Here is a 23,177-nt window from a genome sequence, read left to right as displayed (position 1 = left end):
AGTTTTAGAAAATCAATCGAGAAACATTTTATGCCCGTTTCACAAGTTTCGGCTCACATCAAGGATATCGCATCCAAACGAAAACTCGGTATGTAACCTACCTTAAACATATGACCCATAGCAATCAAACCAACATCTAACCTCTCCCTTTGAGATAAAACGCCAATCAAATTTTCAAAAGTTTCTTGACGGGGTATGAGCCGATTCTTCACCATGTACGCCAACCAGTATATTCCCGCTGCAACATATCCTTTATCGCTTAATCCAATTATGACATCATCGTTAATACACGCAGAAGACGGTTCCACACCCTCATCCTGCATCTCATTCCAAAGATTTTTAGCTTCATCGATCCTTTTCATTTCGTAAAGTTTTTCTATAAGCGGTCCATACGATGCAGATGATGGCTGCAACCCATGGTTCACGAGTTCGTTCAAAAGGTTCAAACCCTCGGTTAACTTACCTTCGTTACAAAAACCCCTAATCATAGAATTGTACGTTACCACATCTTTAGAAACGTTTTCTCGAGACATTTGATTAAACAGTTGAAAAGCTAAAGATGTTCGTCCATGTAAGCACAAACCGCTAATCATAGTGTTGTACGCGATTACATTTTCTCCATAACCTTTATCTTGCATTTCGTTGTAGAGATTTAGAGCGTTTTCTACGTCGCCTATTTTGAAATACCCATATAAGAGTGTGTTATATGTGTATAGATTCGGTTTGATTCCTTTTTGTATCATCTCGAACCATAACTTTCTTGCTTCACCGAACCATTTGATTTTACAAAGACCGTGAATCATTGTCGTGTACATGATTCTATCCGGCGCATACCCTCTATCTTTAAGATCGTTGAATATACGTAACCCTTCACGTTGCATGCTTTTGAGGCACAACGCGTGTATAATTTGTTGATAAGTGTAAAGATCAGGGTTAACACCTTTTGCAATCATGATATGAAGAAGAGCGGATACTCGCGAATACTGTTTATCCAAGATAAACTCGAACACCAACTTGTCGAACGAAACCTTGCGAGGAACATACCCATCATCCACCATTTGCCGAAAAAGTTCATACCCTTTCGACACATTTTTCTCCAAACAAAACGCTTGGATCAGGCAATCAACGGTATCGACATCCACACCAACACCAAGCTCCATCATCTCACCATATAACCTCCATACAACATCGTTACACCCGTCTTTAACCGAAGCTCGCAAAACACAATTCCAAGTTTCCAACGAAGAACTAACCCCTCTCTTTGTCATTTCATCGAACACCTGGAGTGCATCTTCAACCATCCCACTTTCACACAAACACCTCACATACAACTCAAAACCATTCGCATCCGGCACAAATTTCGTAAATTCAAGAAAACTCTGTATCGCATTCACCGCCTTATTTTCGACGAGTGAATCAAATATCAAACAACAAGTCGACTGATCGGGCGAATACCCGAATGTCGAACCGAGCCAATACAAAAGCCGAATCGATAAAAATGCATTCTTTTGGTGCATAAACACTTGATTTAACAAACTAGAATCCAAGAAAGTAACATTAGGGAAATCTAACAGTAGTGTGTTTTCCCATCTGGGTTTTGACCTAATTGTTGCACAAATTTCTTTCACAATGTCAGCTGAATGTTGGGGTTTATCATCGGATACGATGTTTCTAACGGGTTGTTTAGGGTTTTGGATGATTTTGGGGGTTGGTTTTCGGAGTAATTGAGTGAAGGAAGATGGTGTTCTTGACATTGGTGTATAATATGCTTACAGATTGATGTATATGTAATGGAGAATCATTGGATATTGCTTACCGATCTGAAGAACAGAATGCTTACTGTAGCAACCAGAAACATCAAGTTTAAGTGTCATTTGTGAAAGAATTTACGGGGTTTAACGATTGATGAAAGAAAAAGAAAAAAGTGTGACAATGGTGAACATTATTTAGGGGTTGAAATGAAAAACCAAATTGGATGGGTTTTTGCCATTTAAAGGTTCGGTTTTAACGGTTTAAGTTTATGATAGAGGTGTAAACAAGAGGCTTGAGAATTATTCGTAGACTTGGTTAAAAGCTCAAACGAGTTGAGGCTTAATGAGCCCTAGCTTGAGACTGAAACAGAGTTCGTTTAGTTATCGAGCCTGATCTCGAGCCTGAAATACAAAGCTCGTTTAGGCTCGTGAGCCTTAACAAGCCCAAACATTTTTTATATATATATAATAATGATGATGATAACATTGACGAGCCGAACTCAAGCCGAGCTTTGGCTCATTTAAGCGATATTAAAGTGATCTCGAGCCGAGCTTTTAGCTCGTTTGAGGTTATTCTCTAAATAGCTCGAGCCGAGCTCGAGCTTATGATTTTACGGCGAGCCGAGAGCTTTGGCTCATTTATCCAAAATAAAATAAAAACATCATGTCTTTTTTAAATAATCAAATATTTCTAAAAAAAAAGAAAAGAAAACACCACCTACCCAAACAAAAACATGCCTAATAATTAATTACACTACTTTAAAATGGTACAAAAAGACCAAAACAATAATAATAGGATTACAACCATTTAGACACAAAATCTTCCTTTTTACTCAACATCAAATTGTCCGGTTGTCCATAATAATAGTAACATATGCATGTTTATGAGTTATGACATTGTCGATTAGTGGTGAGCAAAAAGAGCGGGTATGGATTTGTACCCGACTTAAAAATAGAAGTTATGTCATACCCAATTTCATATCCGACCCTACCTAGTTTAATAATCGGTTACATACTCTATGATTTGTAACCAGTTCAGGGTTGGAACTGGAACTAAAAACCTTGAACCGGAACCAAAACACCCGATCACTTTCTTTTCAAAACCAGGTCTCTTTCCGACCCATTATTGCAATACCCGGTTTCGACCATCTTGACCATACCCGGAACAGATTTAAAAAAAAAAAAAAAAGAAAACTGATTTGTACACCACTATATCTGATCATGCCTATGATCAAAATTCAAAACACGAACAAATAACTAAAAAACCATGGGTTGAACCCGAATGAACAAAATCTAATCTTCTGTACATATGAATCTTGATTTCTAAAGAATATGCCAACAACACTGTACAAAACACCCAGACCATTTCATCAAAATCAAGGTGAAGCACCCCACAAAACCTCTGCAATAATAGTAGCAGCTTCCGCTTCACAAACACAAGCATCTCTAACTCTCTTCAACACTTCCTGCTTCAACGCGCGTTTCTCCCGTTGCCTCAACCCTTCACCCACCTCCAACTGCACCGCAAATCTCGCCACACAGCTCGAAAACGGACGCCTCTCAATATTATTATTGTTCTCGCTCGTCCTCACAGGACACGGTCCTGAACGATACAACAGATAAAAATATATGAGTATTTAGAAGTACGTTAGTTAGTTTACAGCTAAAAAAACATTATTATTAGTCCTCACAGATAAAAATGTACGAGTATTTAGAAGTACGTTAGTTAGTTTACAGCTAAAAAACATTATTATCATTCTCACCTTTAACATCCGTCACGACACCTCGCATCTCATTTCGCTGCAATTCCACAAGCTTCTTTACCAAATCCGCCTTCAACATCGCCTCAACCGCCTCTTTCCTACCAAAATAACCGATCTCCATCACGCACTCCATCGCCATTGCTCCAACCGACATCTCGTCACACGTCAGTAAGTCTATTATATTCACGATTTCACCGTTCGATTCTATCTCATCAACTATAGGACTTTTAATTAACCTAATTAGCATACCTAGGGCTTGTAACGATCTAACCGACGATAATTCAATTAACGCATGAATAATTTCGGTTTCTCCGATTAGAACTTGACCTACGAACACATCCTTGTTGAATCTAATCAGTTCGGTTATCGCAAACGCTGCAGCTTCTCGAACATTCTTCGAGTGGTTCGAGTACTTACCATTACTTATTGAATCGCACAAAATCGATTCAAGTTCGTTGAACACCTTCGATCTAAGGATCGAATCCTGTAGATCTCGATCAAAACCTCGAGCAATTCGTTCTTCGAATTGTTCGATTAAATCGATCAACACCTCCTCTTTAAGTTCGTAACCTCTACGGAGCGTTTGCGTTAGGGTTTCAACAAGCTCTCGACCGATCCACCGGTCAATCTCCGACTCGATTGAACCTGCGAGTTTTGAAATCTCGTGTGAGTTGACTCGGCGGGTGATGAACGATTTGAGTCCATTGTGGCGTTGAACCGGCGAGTTTATGAGTGTTTTGAGAGCGGTTAGGTGAGTGGATAACGGCGTTAGGTGAGGATCGTTGGAGAGGATGGAGTCTGATTCGTGTTCGAGCTCCAGAAGAGCTTTAATGGCGGGTGAGTTGGAAAATGTTGTGTTGGGGTTTTGGTAGAGTTGGTGTGAAGCTTGTTTGAGAGCTTTGAGGATTTGGAGAACTTGTTGTGAGTTGTGTTTAGGGTTGAAGATGAAAGCTTCAGGTTCGGTTTTCATGGCGGATTGTAAGGAAAATTGGTAACGAAAGTGTTTATTAATATAAAAAGGTGTAAGTTAAGTTGACCCGGATGTAACCGGTTTACGTATTACTTTTTGTTTCTTTTTGTTTTTATTATTAATATTAATTATTAATTAATCTATACTATATAATAAAAGAAACCTGATTTGGGACACATGTCATTCAATGAGGGCATCAATAATTTATTGATAAATTTTAAATTAAAAAGATTAAATATTATATTAGAATTTTATTTTAATTAGATTAGATAAATGATTTAAACTTCAAATATATTTTTTAAAGTTCAAATATATCTATTTTGTAAATGATAAAACTAGGGAAGGTTCCGAATGTGTAGATAATTGGTATTTACGTATGTTATTAAATTAACCATTTATAAATTAATAACCACAACTAAAAAGAAAAATAATTATTCCATAAAAAAAGTAATTGATGTTCCATATATATCTTACCAAGAATTTATTAACATAACTAAATAACTAAATTAATAATCACATCTATCTATACTACTTATATAATAAAAAAAACCTGATTTAGGACATATGTCATTCAATGAGGGTATCAATAATTTATTGATAAATTTTAAATTTTAAATTAAAAAGATTTAAATATTATATTAGAATTTTATTTTGATTGTAAATCTAAAGTCTAAAATGTGTTTTAAATTCTTCGCATTCGGAATGCGATAACTTTTTTTAAATTTAGATTTACTTAGTTGTCGTATGGTGTCTCATGTCTTTATTTTTATTTTTTCACTTATATATATGTTTCATTGGTTCAATTGTACATGTAAAGTATTACACTATACATAGTATTTTCTCAACTATAGTTAATTGGTTTTATTGATTCAATTTTTGTCTATTCATTTACATTACTTTTATCTGTCGAGAAGTCCCTTTTCAGACCTTTCAAATGGTATGGGACATATTACATTATCAATAGTTTTTATTGGTTTCCTTGCTAATTGTGATAAAAGTAATTATTTCGTACAATTCATATTGGTTTATAGCTTTGAATACGAGCATACCTTATATTAATGTTAATGATAGCGAAAGTGAGGAAACTATATTTGGATGGTAGAAAATATAATATTATGCCAATATTAACCGTCAGAATAATTTATTATCAGATAAAATCAGACATGTTACCTTTGAACAAGAAAATGTCACAACAAATATTAGTATTGGTACAAAATTTTAAGTTCCCATGACAAATCCTAAAACAAATAACAGATCATATTATTATGAATGGCTATACAAACTTCAATATTTATTTCGTATTTGGTCTGTATATTACTTTATATTTTATATACTTACATCATATTATGAACATATTTTTTTTATTTCACATTATAATTATGATTCACCCCGTGTATTACACGGGGCAATAACCTAGTTAATAATATTTGAATGGCCCATTTTCGTTTGGGAAGGTAAAAGAGTTGTTTTACGATGGTGATGTGTTTGTGGTGGTGATCTATATCGCGGTTGTGGAAGTTGATTTAAGGGTTACGATCGGGTGTGAGTTTATATGTGGTGGTTTGATAGAATGTGATGGTGTGATGAGTGTTGTAATATTTTTGTGATGAAATGTGATGGAACGAGGTGTCAGATTTTGATAGAGTGAAGGTGTTATGAATGTGATGGATGTCCCTAATGCGTTAAGATTTGATGTTATTGATTTTGAGGCTAAATATGTAAAGATTAAACTATACTTGGGTTTTTTTTTTTTTTTTTGATAAGGATTGTCGAAATTTATGTAGGATGATGTACCTTTAGACTTATTTGAGGTCGTATATAGTTTGAGTCTCGTCACAAAGAGTTATATTCATGACAAATCTTGAGTTTAAGAACAAGTTTTTTGGTAGAGATTTTAATGAGTAGCAAACAAACTTGAGATGAGAGTGGATAGTTGTTATAAATGAACCAAACAAGCTTGATTAAGGTTGTGTCATCCATTCATTCTCATGCTAGATCCTGGGATTTTCTTCCGGCAAGGGCTTCATTCGGTGGAGTTTGGGTTGGGATTGTCAAAACCGTTGAGAAACCCATTTTGGGGACCGATCGGTTTCGGCACTTCATGAAAGGGGTTGTGGGAAACGGCTCGAAGTTATCCTTCTGGCTTGATCCGTGGTTGAACAAAGATCCGCTTAGATTCTGTTTTCCGAATTCGTTCGCTTTGGAGAGTGACAAATATTGTCGTGTTCGGGACCGGATTGTCAGTCCATTCTCGAACCCTTCAGCTTCGTGGCATTGGAAAAATCCTCCTGACTCCTCTGTTGAGTTGGCTGAATGGGCTGCTTTGCACTTTCTTCTGCGTGACGTCACCCTTTCTGATTGTAACGATCGATGGTTGTGGTTGCCGGAGGACTCCGGGGAATTCTCGGTGAAATCGGCATTTGTGCTCGTGGGATCTAAGGAGGTTGATTCTAGCAGATTCATTTGGGAGTGGTGTAAGTGGATTCCACTTAAATGCAACGTCTTCGCTTGGAGGGCGGTGATGGAAAGATTACCTACGAAGGTGGAGCTTCGCAAACGAAATATTCAGGTTGGGGATGTGATGTGCCCGTTGTGTGGGTCGGGGGAGGAATCGGCCGATCATCTGTTCACGGCTTGTAGTTTCGCTACGGCTATCTGGTCAAAGATTAGTTCTTGGTGCAAGGTGCCGTTTATTATGGCTTTTTCCTTCAAAGATGTGTTGGTGGCTCATCGCTTCTGTGGGTTGAAGGGTAAGCTTTCTTTGGCTTACCAAGGAATTGTGTTAACCTCGTGTTGGTTAATATGGAAAGCTAGAAATGATTGTGTGTTTAACGGGAAATCTCCGAAAGTGGAAGAGGTCTTTTGTTCTATTAGGTCGCTTGGGTTTTTGTGGTTTTCCAATAGATCGAAATGTATAGATATGTCTTGGGTAGAGTGGTGTAAGTTTGTATAGTTGTTGTGTTTAGGCCTCCCGTCCTTTTTCTCGGGTTTGGCCTGTTTTAATGAAGTTTTCCTTTCAAAAAAAAACCAAACAAGCTTGACATGAGAAATTATTCACCGTATTGGAGGTTTGAGATTATAAATAGGCAAAATCACATAAGTAAACATTTTGATGAAAACAAAACCTTTTTGTGAAAGGCTTATTGGACTTAAATAACCTAGTTAGTTAACGTTTGATGCTACATCACTAAACAAATGCTACATCTGATGTCACGTTATCAACAAATCCACATCACTAAATAAATGCCACATCAGATGTCATGTTTTTAAAACTACACGAAAAAAAGATAACTGTTTCCGGCAAAATACCATGACCACCTGTCTAGTGGCAAATGACACATGTTCGAATGCAGCCCAAAACAACCAAAAAAGCAAATGATAACAATTGTGCTAAATATACAACTATGAATAAGTTCAGATTTCACATAATATTGATTTTGATAGTACATTTAACAGCCGTTAATTAAATTTTAACAGGAGATATAAAAGTTATTATTATTATTTTTTTTGAACGGCGATATAAAAGTTATTATTGATTTTGCTATTATAAATTGTTTTTTTTTACCCGAATTTTAATCGGAGCTGATTTGTTATGATTATGATGACCCACCCACCCACCCGTTAGGGGAACTTGTTTGAATTAAATTTTGGCTGGGTGGCGTAATGAAATGATTGGACCATATCGGATTCATCACGTGTAGCGTGCTGCGTGCCAAATGTGCAGTTTTGACCAATTGAATAATAATTGACTGAAAACTGTTCATATTCAATTTAGCTTTTAAAATCATATATTTTATTAGGATAGAGATACAATAGAAAATTTATTTGGTTAGAAAGGCTAGGAAGTGATCTTGACCATCCATTTACTTAATCAAGGGCTAAGATTAAATGAATGAAATTTAAGAAAAAAAAAAAGAGGCGCGTGGGTTTGTTATGGGTATTCTAGTCAATCCAGCACAATAGTTTCTCTCTCCTCCAATTCCCCTCATTTTTTAAACGTTAATAACTTTTTCATACGACATTATTTTTTTATAAAAATTGCACCAAAAAAACGAGCGTTTTTTTATTTTTAAAACGAACTATTGCTATGTTTTCGAATTTTATTTTTGAAAACCCAGTTGCGTAAAACGCAATGGAGAAAACCCAGTTACGTAAAACGCAATGAAAACAAAAACGTAAAAAAATGACTTTTTTCTAAAACGCAACGCACCAAAAACACAAAGAAATGTCTTATTTCTAAAACGCAATGACCAGGAAACAAAAATAAATGTCTTATTTCTAAAACGCAATAGCCTAAAAATACAAAAGAAAGTGTACTTTCTAAAACGCAAGGGACTGAATGTGTTTTACCTAAAACGCAATGCACCCAAAACACTTAAAAATGTCTTATTTCTAAAACGCAATGGCCAGAAAACACTTAAAAATGTCTTATTTCTAAAACGCAATGCACCCAAAACACTTAAAAATGTCTTATTTCTAAAACGCAATGGCCAGAAAACACTTAAAAATGTCTTATTTCTAAAACGCAATGGCCAGAAAACACTTAAAAATGTCTTATTTCTAAAACGCAATGTCTAGAAAACACATAAAAATGTCTTATTTCTAAAACGCAATGCCTAGAAAACATATAAAAATGTCTTATTTCTAAAACGCAATGGCCAGAAAACACTTAAAATGTCTTATTTCTAAAACGCAATGGCCAGAAAACACTTAAAAATGTCTTATTTCTAAAACGCAATGGCCAGAAAACACTTAAAAATGTCTTATTTCTAAAACGCAATGGCCAGAAAACACTTAAAAACGTTTTATTTCTAAAACGCAATGCCTAGAAAACACATAAAAATGTCTTATTTCTAAAACGCAATGGCCAGAAAACACTTAAAAATGCCATATTTCTAAAACGCAATGCCTAGAAAGCACATAAAAATGTCTTATTTCTAAAACGCAATGGCCTAAAAACACAAAAGAAACTGTTCTCTCTAAAACGCAATGAACCGAATACACATAAAAATGTGTTTACCTAAAACGCAATGAGTAAAAACACTTCAAAAATGTTTTATTTCTAAAACGCAATGACCAGAAACTGTTGTTCAGTGAACCAGAAACTGTCTAAAACGCAATGACCAGAAACTGTTGTTCATAGAACCAGAAACTGTTGTTCACAAAACCAGAATCTAACTAAAACGCAATGACCAGAACCTGCTGTTTACAGAACCAGAAACACTGTCTACGAATGCAGTTTTGTATGTGAATTGTCTGAACCAGGAAGCAGGAGATAAAAAAACTGTCTACGAATGCAGTTTTCCGGAGGCAATTTACAGAAAATTAAATTTTCGAATGCAGCTCAACCCCAGCCAGGGGCTCTGCCCCTTGGACCCTGCTACCAGGGGCACTGCCCTCGGACCCCCGCCAAGATCGTAAAACGCAACGACTAAATCAAAAACCCAGATCATAAAACTGAAATTAAAGAATTTCTTACATGGATCGAAGCCGATTTCTTCAACGATTGACGAAATTTTAATTATAGAAACACTTATCAACGATCGAATCGAACGGATCGAGTGATTATCTTCAAAATCATGAGAAAAAACGAGATTTTATATGAAATTAAACTGGGGTTTCTTCAAAAAAAAAAGCTGAAGAACACGTTGATTGGGTGTTTGAATTATTGATTGTTGACGAAAATCGCACTATAATGTAATGATTATTGAGATAGAAAGTGAAGAAAAGGTTGAAGATGGCAGGTTTTGAAAATGGTGGGTTTTGAAGTTACTGGGGATAAGAAGGAAGAAGAAAGGATACGATTGACTAAAATACCCTTGCTCTTTATTTTAAATGTTGTCACATGTCATAATCCTATTGCTTCATATCCTTCCTAGCCAAAATAAACTTTCTATTTGATCTTTTCCATATTTTATTAATTAAAAAGTTTAATATGTGACAACTGGGTAAGCCAAATTGCACGACACAAGCCATCGGTTTGCTCATAATTTAGACGACTACTTTTTAGCAAATGATAATCCAGCAACTTTTTGACCCCTATAGACTATGCTTTGTTTTTAGTAGATTAGTGTTTTCTATTCAGAAGGGATGACGGCGCAGTTTTTTGTCCGTCTACCTGCTATCCTTATGTAATTTGCCCTGTTGATAGATTGTTAATCAGTTCTGTTAACATGTAATGAATAACACGTAAATAATATATGTTACAACATTTAGGCCAACAGATAATCCAGTGACTAATGTAGGCATTGATGTAGATATGATAGTCAGATTGATCTGGTTCTCGTTTATAATGTATATGAGTAAGGTTGTTCATGAGCCGAGCCAAACCGAGCGAGCGTCTGCTCGTACTCTGCTCGAATTGAAACCGAGCGGCTCGACTTTGTTCGAATTTAAGGAAACGAGCAAAAAATGTTGCTCGGACTCGCTTGGTTTACAACTGAGTAGCTCGGTTTTGCTCATTTTCGCTCAGTTATGATATTAAATTAAATTTTATACAAATACTTTAAATTAGAAGTCACCATTTCTTCTTTCAAAATTATTTAATGTTGCTCATTTTCGCTCATTTGTCATTCAATACATATAAGTTCAACAAATACAAACATTGAATTGTTTCATTCAAAACTAAAGACTGAAGATTTGAGCGGCTTAGTATGATTTGAGTCAGTGACGTGTGAAGTCAAAACCAAGACACTTAGGTTTAGTGACTTAGATTTAGTGTTGGGGCATACATAATTTGGGCTTAATACACTTATAATTACAATATTCAATATAGTGATAATTATAAAAATAACTATATATTTGTGCATATATATATATATATATATAGAGAGAGAGAGAGAAGGGGGGGGGATTATTGTATAGGGATTTTTACATATTTCCCCCTCCTAAGCTGACTTATTACGTATTTCCCCAAACAAAAAAACAATTACATATTTCCCCTTCCTAACCCATATATATTACATATTTCCCCTTTTCATTAAAATTACTCTTAGAATGACTATTTTACCCTTAATGAACTACTAAATGAATATTGCATATTTCCCCTATCTAATATCATTAATCAATTACATATTTCCCCAATTTATATAGTATTTCCCCAATTCTTATATACGTCTTATAGTCTGATTACTTATCTTCTTTTTAGAATATTGTATTTGTAAGTTTTATATCGATGTATAAGTTTTAATTTTACTACCACCTTGTATTTTACATAATTGTATCTGATTTGACTTTTATTTTTTAAATTTAAAATTATTATCATTTCACCACTTTACCAATTTGTATTTTACATATTTACTAGGATTGTGACCTGCCACGCGTTGCGGCGGCGTCGAACATATAGATAACCTTTTTATCACTCAAAAACTAAAAAAAAAAAAACTAACTTGGTACACAAAAACATATTAGCTCAAAGAGACATCAGATTACTATACCTTACATTTCAACATCATATCGTATTTTCAAAATTCCACCGGATCCAATCCTGCATGATCATCACTCAATCAATGAAAGATTAAAAGGTATAGAAAGAAAAAAACCCAATAAGAATCCTAGATCATTGCGATGAAAATAAACCTATAAAATTGGGCAGAAATTTAAGTTAAACCTCTATTCTTACACATATAGTCAAACTCTGTATCTTTAGCTTTAGTGCTGCAAAAAAACATTCCAAAATTTCAGTCTACTGTCCCTGCAACAAATGCAACCATAGCTCAAGGCTTGTCATTTTAATATCATGGAATGTTAATTACAACAGTTGACAATAATTCTCAGAGTTGATGTAAAGAAAAAATTACCATTATATATTAAAAGTTCGGCTTCCCACTTGGAAAATGGACACCGAACACCAGTTCGACCCCAATTCAAGCTTTTTGCTTACATCTGTTGATTCGAGCAAAGCCTTTTTTCCAATTAATCGAAACCGTGGCACTTGTACCCTACGCACCAAGAGTTGTCTTAGGTGTCTTAACATGGAGAGTAACTAAAAACCACCAAGTATGGTTTTATATTACAATTGGATCTCCGAAATTAGTCAACCAGTTCAGTAAATTTTATGAGATCTACAAAAGAATGTCGTATATTTTAGAATTAAAAAAATAGTACTTGAGCCGCAATCTAGGCCAGAAAATCAACAACAATGGTAGTGATACATAGCAAATGAGTCAATGTCAGCTTCTTCAACATTATATTACCTTTTGAAACTATAAATCCAAAAAATTACTCGATTCATTAAAACTTTTTCCAACTTCTTCTTCAACATTACAATACCCTATGAAACTACAAATCCAAAAAAGTACTCGATTTGTTAAAAAAATCTAACAGTTCTTCCTAATGAATACTCAAAGTTGAAAAGAGTAAGTTAAAACGAAAATCATCAACACTCTCAAGAGTACATATAAATTTTGTTAAAAGAAAATCTTTCTCCTAGTAAGCTAACCAAGGTGTTTACTTTTATTAGCTATCATAATTACATCACAACTTGCTATGTAAATAGTAAATCACAATATTTCCCCTTGTTAATTAGAACTTCATGTCTTAGTACTTGAATCTATGTGCTTAGTACAATTATTAAAATTATATTCAAATTCCATAAATACAATGTGCATTTAACCTATTAAGGATAATTCAAAAGCATTTCAAAGTTTACTGTAGAACACTTCAGGTTGTCTAGGAGAAAACTTGATATTTGACAAAAAAAAAAGCAGATGCATATCAGTTACAACCTAGACCGTCAACTGAAAGCAAAACATCAAGCGTACCTGCCTTCAAAGTGGAGAACACCAAAAACTGAAGCCCTAATTGCTGAAGCGTACATACTGGAGCCCTAATCTCAGGCGAAAATCATCAAGCGTACCTGCGATTGAGGTGAAGAACACAGAAATTGGAGCCTTAATTTATTGAAGCGTACCTGTTGGAGCCCTAATCTGAGAAGAAAAGCGACAAACATACCTGCGATAGGGGTGAAGAACACTGATTGGATCCTAATTGTTGAAACCTAGCTGTAATCTTAGACAACGAAGAACAGGAACGATCTGGTATGTGAATTGGTATGAAGATGATGATGATGATGATGCTGCTGATGAATTCGGTGGGATGAAGATAGATCAGGAAGAAAATGGTAGGTAGCAACTGGTATTTAAGAGATGAGAGAAAGGCTAGGTATTTGTCTTATTATCACCGACCTTTCACTTTCATATTATATAAATATATGATTTGGCATTTTTATTTTTTTAATTTAATTTTGTACTAATTTTACTTACAGCCAGATACAAATATTACCTATAAATTATGTATATGCCTTTTACTTTTATTTATATTTTTTAAGCCTGCATCTAGTTTAAGTTTTTAGTCACTTGAAAAAAAATTATTAAACTATATAACCGAGTACTATCCAAAACTTTTAAACATTTCAAAAAGAAATTAATTAAATTATATAATGAAATCTTATCCAAATTACTAAACTATATAATCGAGCATTTTGCCCACTCCTTTATTTTATCATTTAACATATTTATTTTGTTGAAATCACATGTTATATATTGAGATCTTAATTTCAAATATTATACTTCCATTTACATTCAATGATGTTCATAAAAATATAGATATGTGCTCTTCATGTACCAAGTAGAAGAATTGAGGAAATACTATATAAATTGGGGAAATGCGTAACTGATTGATGATATTAGATAGGGGAAATATGTAAATATTCATTTAATAATTCATTAAGGGTAAAATAGTCATTCTAAGAATAATTTTAACGAAAAGGGGAAATATGTAATATATATGGGTTAGGAAGGGGAAATATGTAATTGATTTTTTTGTTTGGGGAAATACGTAATAAGCCAGCTTAGGAGAGGGAAATATGTAAAAATCCCTTATTGTATAGGGATTATCGTACGACGCGTACGAGATTGCCTTACAACATGCGAAATTTTCTTTACAACATGCAATTTCCCGTTTTCTTCATTTTTTTCGTACATGCGATTTTACTTTTTTAATTTTGTACATGCGATTTCACTATTTTATTGTACATGCGATTTTATTTTTTTAAAACATAGCGTGCGATTTGGCATCTCGTACGCGTCAGACGTTAACACATATTGTACGATATACTTTTTCTATATATATATATATATATATATATATATATATATTTAATAAAAATATTTGAGCCGAGCCGAGCGAACCTTTGCTCATGCTTGGCTCGTTTACAAACCGAACCGAGCCGATCGTCTCATTCACAATCGAGCGAAAAATCGAGTGAAAATTTTTCGAGCAAGCGACGAGCGCTTTGCCCAGCCTTATATATGAGTGATGGTAATTCCAAGTTATAGGGTTGAATAACTCATGATTATGAAAAGAGAGGAAATCGAGATTGTATGTTATTCTAAAATACAGTGTTATTTATAATAGCATCTAACGCCCCCTTTTGACATTAGTTGAAAGCTCACCAATCAATACATGCCACCGAAGAATATATACCTTTATCCGTTTAGTCTGCTGTATAATTGGTTTAGACAAACAAACCCAAACTTTTTTTTTTGAACAGCTAATTTTTACCCCTTAAATACTTACACTTCTAAGGATTAAACCCTGATCTCCACACAAGAGATATTCCTCTTGACCACTATGTAATAGGCTAAGTGGCACAAACAAACCCAAACTAATTCGTATAATTGAAACAGGTTTTCATTGACAATTTGACATATTGCATATTTTGAGTTGACCCAAATAAAAATCATGTTCTATGAGATAGATTAAAATAAAAATATAAGACTAGAAATAAAACATGGAAACGTAAATGTTGATCCAACTAGATAAAGTTGCATAAATTAATAATAAACTAAGTTTGATCGTAAATAACTTAATTAAAGAGAAAGAGAAAACACAATTGAGTGTTCCACTAAATAAACGGAGTCGTAATGTTCACGTACCTTTAATCATCTCTTAATAAAACTTCATAAAAATAATTTTTATATAAAAATATATTTTTGGTGATGGTTTTCAGACGAAAAATAACAAACAATATCGATGAGTAGAAGCATTTATAGTAATAGTTGGCTTTCTAGTGATGATATGTATATTGTATAGCGGGTGTGTTTACTTGTCCATGTTAATTTTTCCTTTAATTATAAGCCTGAATTCTTTGTTAGTTTGACAAAGAATATAAATTGAAAATTGCTCGTCTTTGGTAAAGATACACATTGATTGCTATCAAAGCCATGTATTATCATGGAAACCCAACACCAATCCAATGCCGAATTCACTAGCAAGTGCACAAAACCTTGGTGCGACATGACTTTAAATTTCAAACCAACCAAGCTGCAAACTCTCCAGTCCCTTAGCCAAACCCATTAGACCGATGAGCTTAATCTATACTTCCCTCAGTTCAACGGAGGCAACCCATCCATTGGATTTACCGGGCCGAACAGAACTTTCGGGGTACCGAGAGAGCGTTATTAATCCCACGTCTCTATAGACTTATTACTTAAATTCTTTAAACGAAGTGTTCTAGCACTACTTGGCATGACACTCACCTCTTGATGGACTCTTGGTTGTGAGATAATATAGATTGAAATGAAATGGGCCTCAAACTTGACATACAGGCTTTGAAACTAGTATTGGGTAGAGCTTTGGGCCCACATTTATTTAGAATTGAAAATCAAATTAATCTAACAACAATGAGAATTCGAGAAGTGAATGAAGAGTAATATAAATATAAATATTAAAAAGAGAAGGGAATGAACACTAATAAAAATAGAAATGAATGAATAGTATTGGGACCGGTACCGGTATCAAATTTATTAAACTGAGTGTATTTTCGGTATTCGTTTGGCACTGGTATTCATTGAGTTTTACCCTTAAATACCGGTGTCGTACCAGTACCGACCGTATTAAGTCGTAACGTACCAGGTGTATTTGGTACCGGTACCCACTTTTGGGGATTTCGGTAACGGTATTTTCGGTACCGGTTGGTACCGAGCTCATCAAATCCTGTAGCAACGTAGCAATGCAAGTAACTGCACAGTTTAGATTACTTTTCATACACATAGTAAGTAAACTGTATTTCATTTGAATGAGGTTTTATATACACAACAACTTATTTTGCTTATTTTTTGTCTTTTTACGTAATGAATAAATTGTAGCATGTAAAATTAACTTGGATATTTAGATTATTGATGAGCAAATCGTATCAAATCCTATAATCAAACTGGTATCGTATCGGTACCAACTTTACTATACCAAATCATTTTCGGTACCAATTTGGTACCCACCTTTTGGCGTTTTCAGAATCGTTACTTTCGGTTCGACACCGGAATAGCACCATACCTATATTTCTTGATTTTTACCTTCAAATACCATACCATATTGTACCAAGCATTTTCGGTGCCGGTACCTAATTTCGATGATTTTCCGGATCGGTACTTTCGGTGCCGTTACCGGTACCGAGCTCATCCATATTTTAACCAGTTAGCACCGTAATAACTGAATTGAAAACAACCGAATTTCCAATGTGTAGGACGTGTGGGTCCTATTATTATATATTAGGTTATTTAAAATCGCTTTTTTTTAGGACGGATTAACTATCCTTTTCACGACATTTTTATTTATTTTTTGATATTCAGAATCTGCTTGCCGTTACTGACACGCGTTTTGCAGTTAATTTGCTGCAACACGTTGGCAGAAATTTAACTAGTTCTATATTAAATTACAATATACTCTTGTGTATATATTAAATTATAGTTTTCCTTAGATTTTCTGCGTGTTACATGAGTGATAAATAATTACTTGATACATTATCAATTAAAAGTTAATTCGCTGATTTCTCTTGTCTTAGCAGCATCGGCTATTTATTCTTATCCGAGTGGTGTGAGTTCGAGTCTCACAAAGTAAGCATTAGGTGGATTTTTTTCCATATAGAATTACTGATTTCTTTCCATATGCCTTTTAGAGGAGAGGTTCCAGGTTTAAGCATGAGCAAATGAGAATAATTTAGAATTATTGATGTAATCGGGTAAGAGAAAGTTTTGCCAAAAGTACATTGAAAAACAAGGCAAATTGACGACAAGTTACGTTGCTAACCCTTTTTAATGGCAAAACTAACTCATTTAAAAAGTACATTCATATATCTATGGTCATAATATTAATATACATGACTCGTTGGACTTGATAAAATTTCGGAGAGATATGTGTTTGCCGTTATAAAAGAAATTGAAAGTTAAGTATTTTTATATAATTTCCCCTAATGTATCCTAATTGCCAAGGGTAGCATTTATGGTATTGGTGGGTCTTCAACTTTCTAGACGCGTATGGATGATTGTCTCCCAATATGTGTGGTCTTTATTCCTTAATATATGATAGTGACTTCATATACGCACAAGTATATTGTTTGTCATTTATAGCTACGTAGTATATGATGGTGATTCCTTATACGCACGTTGGCTAATGGCTATTAATATACGACAAGATGATCAAAGTATCTAATCTTTTTTTTTTTTAACTAGTGAAAATGTGAAATCTTCTTAAATATGGTTTTCACAAATTTTCGACACAAAATTTCTATGTAAGTATTATAAACATAACTATGGTCTTTTGAGTTTGCTTTCTAATATGTGAGAGGTTCGCAACTAAGCATGTCCAAAACGGAGCTAAGATAAATGAGATATCGATGCTCAAAATTGTAAATAAAAATGCTCAAAATTACAGAAATAGTAAGAATATGGAGTGATATATACCCTTCTAAGTTCTAACAATATTGTTTCCTTAGCCATGAAAATAAGGGCGTGGAGACCCTTAATGGTGCAATGCACCCTTACACGTGCGTGCGCATGACACGTGCACAATATGTCAACCTGATATCGCACTTGCACTTACAATGGGTCGGTCGTTTCCACTTACACGCGAGTTGTTTCTATTGAAGCAATTACTAGTGCTGGTTTCCACCAAGCAATTACTACTTCTAGTTTCCCTACTTAAGCAGTTACAACTTACGCCAACATAGGCCCACTTACAATTCTTATGGTTTAGATTAGTTATTAGCCCATTGACATTAGGTTTAGAGCTAGTGAGCCCAATACCCAATTTCGTTAAGGCCTAAGGACACGAACAATTTCGTTAAGGCCTAAGGACACGAACAATTTAAAATAGCAGAAGTTCCTCTTTCTGGAGATGGTGTTCCTCCGGTTGATTTCGAAAATGAAGTAGAAGAAACCCTAGCTTTTGGTAAGTGTTTGGGTATTGGTGTGGAAACTTTTGGGAACCATGTGAGAAATCTAATTAATGGGGAAATGGAGCAAGTCAGTTATCAATGAATTTCCTGACTATAAATTTGAATGGGGTCACCGGGCTTAACAAACCGGGTTGGGTTCGCAGTATCAGGTGTAAAGGTAAATGCTCTTTTGTAGCAATTCAAGAGACGCACAAATCAGGTCTTTCCGAGAAGTTTCTTCATAAATTTTGGGGTAATACCCATATGCAGTCGGCTGCAATTGACGCTATCGGCAGGTCGGGTGGTATCGTGTCTTTGTGGGACCCAAGAATTTTTCGCGTGAGTGATGTGATTAAAGGGCAACGGTTCGTGTTAACCTCTGGTTGTATTACGGGGGTGGAGAAGAAAATCAACGTGATGAATATTCACGCTCCTAACGACCCGGGGCTCGAAGGTCTCTCTCGATGGAGATTATGCAGCTGAAGGATCACTTGGATGGCCTCTGGGTTATTTGTGGGGATTTCAATGAAGTCAGATCAGCTGAAGAAAGGGCTAATTCCAAATTCGATCATGTTGCGGCCGGAATCTTCAATGATTTCATCCACAGAGCTGGTCTTCAGGAGTACCAACTAAACGGAGGTAATTTTATGTAACGCCCTAACACGTAATTGACGAAAGTCGCAGCGGAAGTCCTTGCCATAAAATTTCTTACATTATAAACCATGCTTCTTACTTGAAAGTTCACTTTTTAAAATAACTCTTTTAGATTAAATACAACAAACTGACTTAATAATAAAATAATTGATAGCTTATGTACAATAAATTACATCCTCAGACAGCCCCGTACAATCCCTCAAGTGACTCGATCCTTGATCTATATTCCTTGATGATCCTCCGTGACACGTACCACCTGCATTCACCACATACATTCAGAACATTAGCACACAATGTATAAACATGATCATTCACATACGCTTCACTTCTCGTTCTTTATCAAATTTCAAGCATTCCGTCTGCGTATCCATTTCCTGGCGAGGCTTCATAAATGTACCTGCATTACTTATCATCCTCAAGGTACACCAATATTAACGTTAGTCCTCAATGTGTCTAAATCATGCACATATATGTACTTACATACCCACATGCCTATACATCTACAAACGTACATACACTCGTACATACCCTTATACATACCTACATACACAACTACATACTTACATACCCTTCCTACAACTAGACATACGTACATACACTCATACATATCATTAAGCATAACTACATATCCCACCACATGCGTACTCTTGGAGTTATAAATAAACATATGTATATACCTGCACACCTACTTACATAACTTCTACATACATATATAAATACATACGAACACACAAACTTGCTTATCCACATATGTGCATCCCAATATGCTCATAAGAAACTTACGAATCATCGGGATGCGTTACGGATCGCTTAGAAATACAAAATTAAGCAAAACGGAGAAGTGGGCTAGACAGCCCGTCGGCGACGGGGTGGGGACCCGTCGGCGACGGCTTCTTAAAACATCCGTCGCCCAAACTTTCCCGTAGCCAGATAGATAGGCCGTCGGCCAGGATCCAATTCCCACATGCCGTCGGCGACGGCCCTTCTGGGCGTCGGCGACGGCTCCTCGTTTATTCATTTTCCTGCTGTGTTGTTTCGTCGTTCGCATAAACTAAAATTCGCATAACTTTCAACCCGTTTACCCGTTTAACCTCCCGTTCCTTTCTACATGCTTGTAAATTCACCATTTATCATAAGAACCTAAAACCCAACATCCGGATCAAGGAAATTCTTGTCTTACACGCTCTTGGCTTATTATTCACTTATGAATTATTCGACCCGTTATGGGTATTTATACATTAAAAGGTCTATAACATACAAAACCCTATACTTCACTTTCATACTAGACAAAGACATTACTCTAATCGAATAGCTCACTTCCAAATGACTTTTAAGGTCGTTTACCCGAAATCCCCACCAAGGGCGTTTTTGTCAACTTTGCCCCATTATTAACAACAAGCACTACCTTGCATAAGCAACCAATCCTACTACCTAGTTACGATTCTTAATCACGCATACCTTACTCGGATCAAAGCTGAGATCCGTTTAATACTTCATCAATATCATACCATTTGTTCCTATTCGACCTCAATTACCATACCTAGTTAAGTTGCATATAACTTTACATAAATAACTAAGAAGTGATTACGGAATCACTTACCTTGAGCGTCCATTTTCGCATTGGCTTCCTTGTCCCCTCTTGACCCGTTAGTCTTTCGTGCTTGAGTCCACGTCCACATGATCCCTAATGCTTTCATGTTACCGCAATCACATCCTTGTTAGTGTACACGATTTCACATATAATGATCATATCAAAAGCGTAACTCACATTTGACTTTCATGATCAAGTCTAATAATCATAAAGCATACATCCAAAACCACATCTTTCTAGACTCATGCAATCCATCATGTTAACGCATAAAACACATATTAATTTAGCACCTACCATACGACACTATGTACATTTCGTACTTATGATGCTAAAGTACTTACAACCACATGATCACATAATCATACTCGCATACACATTCGCTTACATATACTTTCACATATCATACACCTTCGCTCTTAATCACCTTGATTCAAGCACATCTAATACAAGGTGAGCATTACACCATTCAAGCACAAGGTACAAGCTCCTAATGCATAAATTTGACCAACATATACTTTCAACCCGAATTCGTATACGAGTTCCATCTAAAGCATATTTTTCAAGTTAGTAAACTACTACTTTTATCACAACCGCTTTCTATACATGCAAACTTACAATTTTCATACAATTTCACTTTCTAGCTTCACCTAGTCATTTTATCAAACACTTGGTGTGCGTACAATCTACTATGCATAGTTTACAACTAGTTCAAGCATAGCCATTAACTTCTAAATTCTAATCACCAAAAGAGTGTTCAAAATCACATTCCATTCTTACAATTCACCCTAAACTAACATCACAAAACCCATTTCAAGCTAGTAACAAATACATCAAACAAGGATTGGACATGGGTAGAACACCCATGTCGCTACTTCATTCAAAATTGTGGGTTTCTTCTTAAATCATCAAATTAGTTGGAATCATACATAATACACGTTTTATATAACGATTCTAACACATAATCACGCTTAATTTCATACCAATTCGTGGATTAATCAATAACCCACTTCATACAAGATGATCAAATCATAAATTGGAACTTACCTTATGATCAATACACTTAGATTAAGTTGTACCTAGCCTCATGCATTCGATTTCTTCTCAAAATCAGGTTCAATTTTTGAGTTCTTGTAAGTAGTTGAAGAACAAGGGTTTCCCCTTGTTCCTGATCATTCTCACGCACACACACACCTTGTGTGTGTTAGATTTTTGTTTTAATAAATTAACTTCCAAGTTTGGCACTCTAAGTCCCTCAAGTTTTAACTTACTATCATATATGCCACAAGTTTCATCATTTAGCTTATCTAATAGGCATTTAACTAGGTTTATTAACTTAGTTATTGTATCTCATTTTATTAAACATGGCAACATGCTAACGAATTTAATAATTCGAATTTTGGGGTGTTACAAGTCTACCCCCCTTAAAGAAGGTTTCGTCCCCGAAACCTTGCTCGTTCTTACCAAACCAATTCTACTCTTACCCCTTTCTAGTTGTTCATCCACAATACTTATGTCAGATTCTGCTCCAGAGCTCTTATTAGTGTCTTTTACTTTATAATGCTAGCTCCTAGCGCATACCATCACTAGCGTTTCATTCATTGGATTTATTTCAATTGTATACAATTATTAATCGTACAAACCCTAGTCTATGGCTTATTTCTAACTTCCTATTTAAACATATTACATTCATATATTTACTAATCGAAATAAATCGATTATTTCATACTACTCATACACCATATGCTATCTTTTATTTTGTTCACTATGAGCCATCCTAAACATTCCATTACTATCATTACTTCTGATTACCTTTAAGCTCATAGGAGGGGTCGGTATATTACCATACGCATACTATAATCATTCAAGGACTTATTATTACAACTAAAACCACCCTTCTTAAACTTACTTATCCGTACTTAAATCACAAAGACTAAGCATTATTTCCATGGTTACTATTGTTATTTATGTCATGCATATCTTTTCTACAATGTCTTGTTCAAATGAACATGGCCAACAAGCCGAGCATCAAGGTTAGCATTTCTTATCGATACTTGTCGTTTCTTATATTCTATCAGAATTTCCACAGTTACTAGCATTCAATTTCAATACCACCAGTCGATCATTACAAACATTTTGAAATTCACTCTACATTTTGCATTACGGTTTGTGTGTGTATATGTATATATATATATATATATATACATTCTATCCTGACACACCCATCTCTAGTCGAGTA

General features: G+C 35.0%; 3 protein-coding genes and 2 long non-coding RNA genes across 5 annotated transcripts; 1 reads left to right on the top strand and 4 right to left on the bottom strand.

Annotated features, from left to right (window-relative positions):
* Positions 1-53: 53 nt before the first annotated feature.
* Positions 54-1,754, bottom strand: LOC110883344 (pentatricopeptide repeat-containing protein At5g18950). The gene has a single exon (XM_022131131.1). It carries the CDS (start codon positions 1,752-1,754, stop codon positions 54-56), a length of 1,701 nt encoding a protein of 566 aa, XP_021986823.1.
* Positions 1,755-2,979: 1,225 nt separating this feature from the next.
* Positions 2,980-4,520, bottom strand: LOC110886638. Its single transcript, XM_022134459.2, has 2 exons — positions 3,515-4,520; positions 2,980-3,354 (listed from the first exon to the last, which is right to left on the bottom strand). Exons 1-2 carry the CDS (start codon positions 4,482-4,484, stop codon positions 3,128-3,130), a joined length of 1,197 nt encoding a protein of 398 aa, XP_021990151.1. The 5' UTR covers positions 4,485-4,520; the 3' UTR covers positions 2,980-3,127.
* A 1,906-nt stretch (positions 4,521-6,426) lies between these two features.
* Positions 6,427-7,437, top strand: LOC110883345. Its single transcript, XM_022131132.1, has one exon. It carries the CDS (start codon positions 6,427-6,429, stop codon positions 7,435-7,437), a length of 1,011 nt encoding a protein of 336 aa, XP_021986824.1.
* Positions 7,438-11,874: 4,437 nt separating this feature from the next.
* LOC110883556 lies at positions 11,875-12,537 on the bottom strand. Its single transcript, XR_002560507.2, has 3 exons — positions 12,284-12,537; positions 12,106-12,177; positions 11,875-11,970 (listed from the first exon to the last, which is right to left on the bottom strand). It is a non-coding gene; the product is annotated as an uncharacterized LOC110883556 (long non-coding RNA).
* Positions 12,538-19,505: 6,968 nt separating this feature from the next.
* LOC110883557 lies at positions 19,506-22,327 on the bottom strand. Its single transcript, XR_002560508.2, has 3 exons — positions 21,986-22,327; positions 20,951-21,040; positions 19,506-19,606 (listed from the first exon to the last, which is right to left on the bottom strand). It is a non-coding gene; the product is annotated as an uncharacterized LOC110883557 (long non-coding RNA).
* Positions 22,328-23,177: the final 850 nt, after the last annotated feature.

This window comes from Helianthus annuus, chromosome 10 (genome assembly GCF_002127325.2).
Source record: "Helianthus annuus cultivar XRQ/B chromosome 10, HanXRQr2.0-SUNRISE, whole genome shotgun sequence".
Classification (NCBI taxonomy): domain Eukaryota; kingdom Viridiplantae; phylum Streptophyta; class Magnoliopsida; order Asterales; family Asteraceae; genus Helianthus; species Helianthus annuus.
Note: the sequence above shows the minus strand (reverse complement) of the source record. Positions and strands in the feature narration are given on the sequence as shown.

Coding starts and splice junctions, on each gene's coding strand:
- LOC110886638 (XM_022134459.2), bottom strand. CDS start 4,484: ATGAAAACCGAACCTGAAGCTTTCATCTTCAACCCTAAACACAACTCA. Junction 3,355..3,514: donor TGTCGTGACGGATGTTAAAG/GTGAGAATGATA, acceptor TGTATCGTTCAG/GACCGTGTCCTGTGAGGACG.
- LOC110883345 (XM_022131132.1), top strand. CDS start 6,427: ATGAACCAAACAAGCTTGATTAAGGTTGTGTCATCCATTCATTCTCAT.
- LOC110883344 (XM_022131131.1), bottom strand. CDS start 1,754: ATGTCAAGAACACCATCTTCCTTCACTCAATTACTCCGAAAACCAACC.